This window comes from Falco punctatus, assembly GCF_963210335.1.
Source record: "Falco punctatus genome assembly, chromosome: 1".
Classification (NCBI taxonomy): Eukaryota; Metazoa; Chordata; class Aves; order Falconiformes; family Falconidae; genus Falco; species Falco punctatus.
Window position 1 is genome coordinate 100,050,844 of NC_137580.1, and position 9,387 is coordinate 100,060,230.

The 9,387-nt window shown below is 46.0% G+C and overlaps 1 protein-coding gene across 4 annotated transcripts in view; it reads right to left on the minus strand.

Moving 5' to 3' along the window:
- The window catches only part of MORC2 (MORC family CW-type zinc finger 2), a 49,104-nt gene extending 40,828 nt beyond the window's left edge, over positions 1-8,276 (minus strand). For 3 of the 4 annotated variants that reach the window (XM_080395869.1, XM_080395868.1, XM_080395870.1), the window contains exons 1-3: positions 7,980-8,140; positions 2,196-2,249; positions 660-694 (exon numbers count right to left, since the gene is read on the minus strand). In XM_080395869.1, coding sequence (XP_080251995.1) covers positions 660-694; positions 2,196-2,249; positions 7,980-8,047 — 157 coding nt within the window. In that variant the 5' untranslated portion in view covers positions 8,048-8,140. Of the gene's footprint in view, positions 1-659; positions 695-2,195; positions 2,250-7,979; positions 8,141-8,172 lie in introns of those variants that run through there. The other variant, XM_080395871.1, reaches the window with a different exon arrangement.
- Positions 8,277-9,387: the final 1,111 nt, after the last annotated feature.

Below are 9,387 nucleotides of genomic sequence, written 5' to 3' on the forward strand. Positions count from 1 at the left end.
AACAGGCACCTTGCACAGGACAGACAGTAGAATAATAATTTAGGTTGGAAAAGACCTTTTAGATCATTGAGTCCAACGATAAACCTAATACTGCCAATTTCACCACTAAAATATGTCCCTAAGCACCCCATCTACCCATCTTCTAAATACATGTAGAGGGCGACTCAACCATCTGCCTGGGCAGCCTGTTCCAATGCCCAACCACCCTTTCAGTGAAGAAATGTTTCCTAATAGCCAAACTAAACCTCCCCTGGCACAACTTGAGGCCATTTCTCCTTGTCCTATTGCTCATTACTTGGGAAAAGAGACCGACTCCCACCTCACTGCAACCTCCTTTCAGGCAGTTGTGGAGAGGAATAAGGTCTCCCAAGCCTCCTTTTCTCCAGACTAAAAAACTCCAGTTCCCTCAGCCACTCCTTGTAAGACTTGTTCTCCAGACCTTTCACCAGGTTCTTTGTAGCAGCTTTCACCAGTGCCATTCTTTTGACATGCTCCAGCACCTCAATGTCTGTCTGGTGAGGGGCCCAAAGCTATGCACAACGCTGTGTTCAAACACCCTCACTCTTATTTTACCAAGTACAAGACACATATGCAGCCTAAATCTACGTTAACTACTGACTTAACTGCTGACATGCAAGGAAACAGCAGGAGTTACTTACCAGTATAAATATCTATTCTCGTGGCATCTGCATCTCTACAAAGCAATAAAAACACTATCAGTATACAAATGTCAAATAGTAAATATGTTAAAATCCAGACACATGCAATACTTTCCAAAATGCACTGGTTGCACAGATCAAAATCCACAAAGGCCCCACAGTCAGCACTAACAGACAAGTTAAAAGACATATTGTTCTATTTTTTCCTACTTGAACTCAAACTCCAGCACAAGACATTACTGCCACACAACTACAGTATCACTGGATTTTTAACAAGAGGGGGGCGGGGGTGTCAAATAAGCACACACTTCTGAGCTCCCTCCTGTATGAAACAAACAATACTGACATTTTTTCTGTCAAGCTGCTGATGGGAAGTTTAAGAACTCACATAAAACTCCATCCAAATACATTCAAGGTTGTCATAGGAAACTTTCATGTTGTTACAAGATCATTTAAGTAAAGCTCTTCATACACTGTGCACCCTCCTCTGTGTTTGAAAAAGCAGCATATACAACACTACTGCCCTCTTCTCAAAACCATTTTAAAATTTATTTTTCATGTAGATTGTCACATACCCTTCGTTTGCTGATCAGAAGAGTGCAGTTGTCATGTTATAACAAAACCTTGTTTCCCAAATTCCAAAGTCACTTTTTCTTTGTATCTCCAGCCAAGTACCACTACCTTCTTCCCAGAAGGCCAACCTCTCTTTTGTCAGAGAAGGAACCAAGAGGTTGAAGAGAAAACCACCCACCGATCTCAAGGATGCTGCTGTTAAGAGAACGGCAACAGTGCAGGCGCACACATGGCTGTTTTTTCCTACACAGAAATCTTCCAGTTTCAACTCCTTACATTACAAACCACATAGTGTGACAATTCATGTGTGATAGAAAATTATCTCAAAATATTTCCATAATGCCTCATCAGAACATTTTGTGATGCTTCATAGAAAGTTATCTCAAAATATTTCCATAATGCCTCATCAGAACATTTTGTGCAGCTCAAGAGATAAGTATGCAAGGCTTCCCAAACGCAAACCTGAGAAATGTGGCCTAAAAAATTCAGCTTCCAAATATCAAGCCTCCTCTCCAGCATCACAATAGCTCTAACCGTTCCTGCTTTATTTTTCAGCATCCTGCTTCTATTTCATTTTCATCCTACCACCATACTTGATAGTAAGAGTCATGGATTATCTAAGGTATCTTGAGAGCTCCAGCAATTATTATTTTACCAATTTCTTTAAACAAAAAGGCAGACTTATTTTGTGTGACTTCTAACAATCTCCCTTCCAATATGAGTTGTTCTATGACCAAGTCAAACTTATCTTTTCAGGAATAATACTTTTTTTTCCCCCCAGGGGGTAGATATGGTGATATAAGGACCAAGGGAAATATTCATACTAAGCTACACAGAAGTCTTCTATTTTATATTTTTCGTTAAGTCTACTAGAAGTGAAAATTGTTCAAGCTCAATAGACAGACAGGCTAATTAAATCTTAACTGAATTCACGTTGGGAATTAGGCACTTTCAGGTACATACCTGGCATTATCTACAAGTTCAGCAAGGGCACCAAACAAGAACTCATGGGTAGTTCTGCAATGAAACACAGGATCAGCAGGGTTAACACAGACACTCAAAAAGAGAGGCCTTTAAATAAAGAAAAACCTCAATCACATTTTAAACAAATGCAATTGTACCTCTCCAATGCTAATGTCTGCCACTGACAGAAGACTAGAAATGAGCCTTCTACTATCTACCAGAGGCAGACATGCAGCAGACAAGCTGCCCCGTGGAGTCTGATTTGACAAACCGCTGCTCACTATGGTCTAAAACGCACTGCACAGTGAACAAACACAGCAGAGAAAAAATATTGACCTAATGAACCAACCTATATGAACCACCCATCAATTCACATAAAATCTTAATTATTCACCAGTGACAGGTCTGCTCGTGGCAACTAAACACTGCCTATATGTGAAACACAGACAAATAAGGATTATGCACAATGTTCATCTCCCCCATGCACATATTCACTTTGCAGAAGTTATTTCTGACAGGGAGATGCTTCCAGATCCTGGGAGACTTCCAATAGCTGCAACTGTTCCTAATCCAGAGGAGTACAGTCTTCTTCCACCACTGTATGATACCCAAACTCAACACTAAAATCATCTAGCTGGGTGCCCCTTCAGCACAATCTCAAAAGCCATGTTTAGTTTCCAGCCTCTTAACTGTCACCTTTTATAAGCACCACCTGTTCGAAAGTCATTAGTTAGTGCCTCAACCTTGAAAGAAGATACATGGTGAGAAAACCTTAAAGAGGTAATAAAGTCATTACAATACGTTATCTGCCAAGATGTAGTATCTCCACGGAGTGCTCAACTTAGTGACCTATCTTCAAAATCTAACAATTGTTTCAAATCTCAATAAGCCACATCAACCCCAATACTAACAGCAGCTACAAGACCTGGAAAAACAGATAGTGCAAATTGTTGCTTCTCTAAGATGCTTGATGAAGAGATCAAATCCTGAGAAACGTTTTTATCAACATGTTTCAGTTTACATGAAACCTCTTCACATATAATGTGTTTTCACTACTACAGAAAAAGGCCAAGTGACCAAACAGAAAGTGACTTACTCATATTTTCAGCTTCTTAAGAACTGATACATAGGTACTTCCCCCACACAAAACATATAGCTGTCCATAATGCTAATAATCACAAAATAAACTTTCATATCCATCGCCACTGTCATGACACCTAGCTCATCAATGCAGCTCCAATCAGAAGTAAAACACATTAGATTTCACAATTATAACTAGAACCACGAGAATGGAGATTTCCATCTCTACAAGCTCCCACTTGCCTAAGCAGAGACAAGAGACAGAAGGGAATGGTTTTTGAAGACTACCTTCCCAATCACAAAGCTTCCACAGAAGCTCAAACCTGGTATTCTTTCCTTTGAGCACAATTTCCTGTGCACAGGTTTCAAGTGCTCTCTCAAGCCTACAAGCACCTATTCAGTTCCAAAAATCAACATCCCAGCAGTTTATTTAGGAAGTAACCCATGTCAGGAAAAATCCATAAGCAAATGCATGCTTTAGCACTAGTAACTGTGCTTTGCTAGCAGCTTTTACTCTAGAATTTAAAGAATGCTTCAACTTAAGGAAAAGGTGCAAATAAGATACAAATAGGGACTTCCAAAGAAAGATATTGGAACAAAATAGCTGAAAACATAGCTGCATATAACAAGAGGCAGGAGAAAAAAAACAGCCTGACACCACACTCAACTTGAAGATGTACCAAAACTGGAACCTCTTGTGCTGACACAGGCAAAGTGGAACCTTGCTACAGGCAAGTGAAATCCAGTCCAGCTATTATTTATCACTAACAAAAGTGTATACACACTAATACCTTCTCTTCAGTATATTAATCTCAACACTTACACTGAACTTGTCAATATCAAAGGGTTTTGGCCCGATTCAATCAGCTCAGCTTAAACAAAAACCATGGTTTTGACTTTTACAATCAGAAGTACCTGAAATACTTAACATCCAATTGGTGACAGTGTTCCCTCACCTCCCAAAAAACCACTTGAGATTTTACTTACAATATAAGTTTAAAAAAAAAAACAACAAAAAACACAAGGCAAGCTGTTGACAAAATGGAGACTATTAGAGCTTGCACATAACCTGGAAACACCTAAGCATGAGCTAGGTGCACATCATCAGAGGTAACATACCTCTATCAGTCAGAGCACTTGAAATACAACTACTACTGATCATACAACTGATGATAAGATATGGGGGGGGGGGGGGGGGGGGGGGGGGGAGTGTTATCAAAATCTGAGTCTCAGTGACAACTCATCTTGGCGGAAGCACTCTGGTTTAGACCTTCCTAAACTTCCAACTTTCATTTGAGACAGCTCCAGGCTTGACAAGAAACAGAACAGGGAAGTGCAATGCTACCAATTTATTGAAATTTGGATTACAAAAGGTCAAGTCAGACAATTCTGTAGAACATGACTGATTTCAAACACCTCCACAAACAACCATTTGGAGTAACCATTTGGGAAGAAAAGCTTGTTTTGTGAGCAGTTCTTGGAGGATCATCCTTGTTTGAACCCAGTTGAACTCCTGATCCTGCATAGTCAGACAAGTACCTAATTACTAATGAAAGATGTAGGACTTCATATTTGTTCTGAAGAAGGCTACATCTAGGAAAATGTTCAAGTGTGGCCTCTGCATCAGAAACAATAGCTATCCTCTCAGCACTGCATGATTTCAGGCCAGAACAGAAAACATGCACAAGAAGAAATGGGAGAGCTTAGGGGGTGGGAGCTTGCTGGTCTGTTATTACTAGTATTCCTCAAGTCCACCATTCAGTCATTTTGAAGTCTTTCTGTTTCAGTGATCTTCTTCCACTTGAGCTGTATTGAACAGGACAATTCTAGTTACAGAAAAAATACTCAAGTTCAATCACAAGCTAAATCCTTCCTACTGGCAGGAGACAATTTCAGCTGTTCAACTTTCAACAAATTCCTTCCATCTTGCATTACAAATATCCAAAATATGCAAAAACAAGTTGGTTGGGCTCAGGTGTGGTTTTGTAAGCATCTCAATGAATGGCTTTGGAAGCATCTTAAAGCTACAGCAATTCAATTTTAAGAAAAACTAATGGGAAGGCAAGTAGATGGCTCTGGAAGTCATAAAAACAATGCACAGGTAATTTGCACATGCTTACACACAGTGATTTTCATTCTAGGATCTAAAAGAACTTTCACATAGAAACATAGAATGGTTTGGATTGGAAGGGACCTGTAAAAGCCATCTAGTCCAACCCACAGCTGCAATGAGCAGGGACACCTTCAACTGGATTAGGCTGCTCAGAGCCCTGCCCAACCTGACCCTGAATGCTTCCAAGGATGGGGAATCTACCACCTCTCTGCACAATCTCTGCCAGCACCTCACCACCTTCATAAAAAAATTCTTCCTTCTATCTAGTCTGAATCTACTCTTAGTTGAAAGCCACTATCCCTTGTCCTTTCACTACAGGCCCTACTAAGAAGTCTGCTCCCAGTCAACTACTCATCAAGAAAAGCACTGGAAAACTTGGAAAAGCACAGTGGTATTTTTATTTTTTTACAAAATGGCAACAGAAGTGATTCAGGTACTTGCTGTGAAATTTGCCGTCAGGCATGGAAGCTTTAAGAAGTTGTTGGAAAGATCTACAGCAAGTCCTCAAGTTCAGGGACCAGATAAACTGTCTTCTGTAAAGCACTTCAGACCGAGTAGTCTCTGTTAGACATACTAAAACTTTTCCTAAAGTAAGTCTCACAAAAGGAGAAAAAAGTAAGCCATGGTTTCCTTCTGCACCTCAACAGTTAGATGGATGATTTTTAATGGCTATTTTAAAGTACTTCTACCTCCATGACCATAAGAACATCTTTAGCACTGAAATGAAATTTTTTCTGAGATGGTATGGTTTTCCTCAGCAACAGAGAATAGTCCAGAAGACAAGAGTCTCTATTATCAGAAGTCTTATGCTGTTCTTTGGTTGGTTTTGAGGTTTTTGTTGTTGTTGTTTTTTTCTCAGGGGAGCAGGGCAATTCTTTATTTGTCATGGGTTGGTAGGGAGGTTGGTTTGGCTATTTTTTGCTTTTAAAATTATTTCCATTGTTTCCATTCCCATTCTTAGGGAAGCATTTAGCCTGGGCGTTGATCTTCGAAAGGCTCTTCATTCACGATGGACAAGAAGCCCTGGCTTTGGCTTATTCATATGCTTTAGCTTCCAGCTCCCTCTAACAATTCCGTAATGCAGTTATGCACTGCAGACATGTAGCACACCAGAAGTAGACCAGCAGCATACGCAGAACAGAAAGTAAGGTGGCAACATGAAGTAGCTTTAATATTTAATACTCCAGAGCAGCAACAACACATCAGCCTTTTCTGCAGCACAGACATTATCTTCTTAATAAGATGGCGAGTTCTGGTGTTCTGCAGGCAAACACAAACTGCTGATAGAGCTCTGACATAGTCTTCTAATCCATAAAAATGTTTGTTTCCTGCAGCTGCACATGCAAATTTCACAGATCAATCACAGACCAGGAACATGGTTCAGTATTGTCCATCATCTTCAGGCACTAGACTGCACTCTGTGTGCAACTGCCATCAGCCAAGCCAGAAAACAAAGCCACAGGTCATGGACCCAAAGGCGACACCAGGCTGTTACTAGGTTTCTTCTCCTGTGCAATAACTCACTACCTTCCTGATCTTGAACAAAAACCAGATCATAATGCTCTTGGCACATGTGTAGGTGAGATTAGTCTTACTTGCTTTTGCAGATGTATCATGTTACCAACAAAGCCAGACAGATCTACTTTGAAATCAAGTCACTCATATTTCTGTGCATGAGAAGCCTTTAGATTGCTGCAGACCACTGCTGCCCCTCACTCTAAGCTTGCCTGCACACACTGAAAAGGGAAATTAAAAGATAAGCCTGCACTTTTACTTCTTCTTCTATTGATGGTAACAATAAGACTCAACTCTTCCAAAAAACATTAGATGACAACCTTACACCGGTGACCAGTTGATCAAAAAGAAGAAACGCCAAGTGTCATTCCATGTTGTTCTTCCAAGGCGGCTCAGCCAGAACAAAACCTTCTTTTAAACCCTTCTGTGCACAGTACCACAAGGTCCAACAAGCAGGTCTCAGATGGGTGCTTAACCCTGCAAAGCACCGATTCCTGGTGGCGCTTCCCATTTTCTAGACACGCACTCAGAGGTAATTCACTTTAAACAAGAGCTTTGCCTCTTCTCAGATTTTATTTTGGGGCATTCCTCGGTGATGTGCAAAAGCCACAGCAGCTTCAAAGAGCCGACCAAAAGAAGGATGTCATGCTCCTGCTCGAAACAGACCAGCACAAAGCACCCAGGTGCGAAGGCGGCATGATGCAGCAGAGGGACAGTGGCCTACCTTCTGCGGGGAGCGCAGGGCCGCAGGAGGGCACCCGGCCAGCATGCCGCATCCGCTGCCTCCCGCAGCCCTGGCACCTGTCCAGTGCCCGCAAGTGATTCTCTGCGAACCGCAGGCCCATCCCCCGCACGACGGCAGTCCCGCCCGGGCGTGTCCGGCCGCGGCCAACAAAGCACCTGGGGCATGCGAGCCGGCGGCGCTGGGGCCGGCCGGGGCGGTTCAGCCCACGGCCCGGCCTCCAGCCATGCTCGCCCGCCACCGCGGGCACGCAGGAAGGCAGCCCGGGGGCGCAGGCAGCGGCACCACCCCACCGCGGCCCTGCCCGGTGGCCGCGGCGCGGCCCGGTACTCACGAGTTTGTGTGCAGGTACTCGAAGGTAAGCTGGGCCCGGTTCAGGCTGCTGTAATTAGCCAGGGCCATGGCGACGGCCGGGCCTGGGCCGCGCTCCGCGTGCACCGGCGGCCCCGCGCGCCTCGAGGCCTCCTCGCCCGCCGCCCGCTCCCCACCCCCGCCGCCGGTTACCGCCCCCGCCGAGAGGCCAGCACCGGGCCGCGATCGCCGGCAGCTCCCGCCGGCCCCTCTTTGTCTCCGCCGCGGCTACGATCGCGCCCCACCGCCGCCGCCGCCGCTGTCGCCCGCAGCCGCCCCTTCCCAGCGGGGCGGGGCCGGGTGCTCACCGCCCATTGGCCGGGCCGCGGCACGTGACGGCAGAGCCATGGCGCGGGCCGCCGCGGCTTCGCTGCCGCCGCGTGACGGGCGCGTTGGCCGGTGAGAGGCGGCCGCGGGCCGCGAGCGGTGGCCGGCCGTCCGCGAGACCCGCCCCTGGGCCCCTCCCGCCCCCGGCGCCGCGGGAGCAGCTGCCGCGCCCGGCCCGCCGCCTCCTGAGGAAATGCCGCCGCAACGGTGTGCGCGGGCGCGGGCGGCGAGCGGGGAGGGCGGGCACCGGGGCCCGGCGCGGCCCCTCGGGCTGGGGAGGTGGCCGCGGCGAGCGGGACTCGGACGGCCCGGCTGACGGCAAATCCCGAGGCGGCGGAGCGGAGCAGGAGCGGCCTCCCCGTCCCCCGGAGTCACGGCGGCGGCGGCGGCGGTGGGCGCCGTGCGGGGTCCGCCGCTCCGCCCGAGGGAGGTGGCCCGCTGGGGGGACCTGCCGCGGAAGCCCCTCGGCTTCCGGCCTGGAGCGTGCGACCATCAGCGGCGGCCGTGACCCCTGGGGAAAGCCCTGGCGAGTCACTGAGGAGAAGCGGCTGAACGTGCCCATAACTTACTAAAACGCGTTAACAGAGAGGGTATATAAAATCAGGAATATTCTCACTTCAGCCCCGTGCCTTTGACTCTTCTTGAAATCCGGAGGGACTGAGTGAAGTGGGGCTGTCCTTGTTTTCTGCGCACACATTGGCCCTCTCCAAACCACAGGCTGAACCCAGGAATCCCGAAGGTCAGAAATACTTTGCCAAACACTGGAGTTGCCTGATGGAAAAGCATACCAAATTCTCCTGAAATGGACTTTAAAACAGGATGGCTGCATCTCCTGTGTCTCAGATAATAGGAATCTGAACTAAGGATCCGAAATCTGAAGGAATCCAGTCTGTGCAGAAACTGATGTGGTGTATCCAAGCTATGCAGTGAAAAGTCAAATTCAATAATCTGTTAATTGTGATTGGTGAATGGCTAAAATCTGAGCTTCATATTTGAGTTGCTCGCCTCCCATTTTGTTTGCAGTACCTTCTGGTCCATGTGTTTGCTGTGCTGGGAAGTGAAGT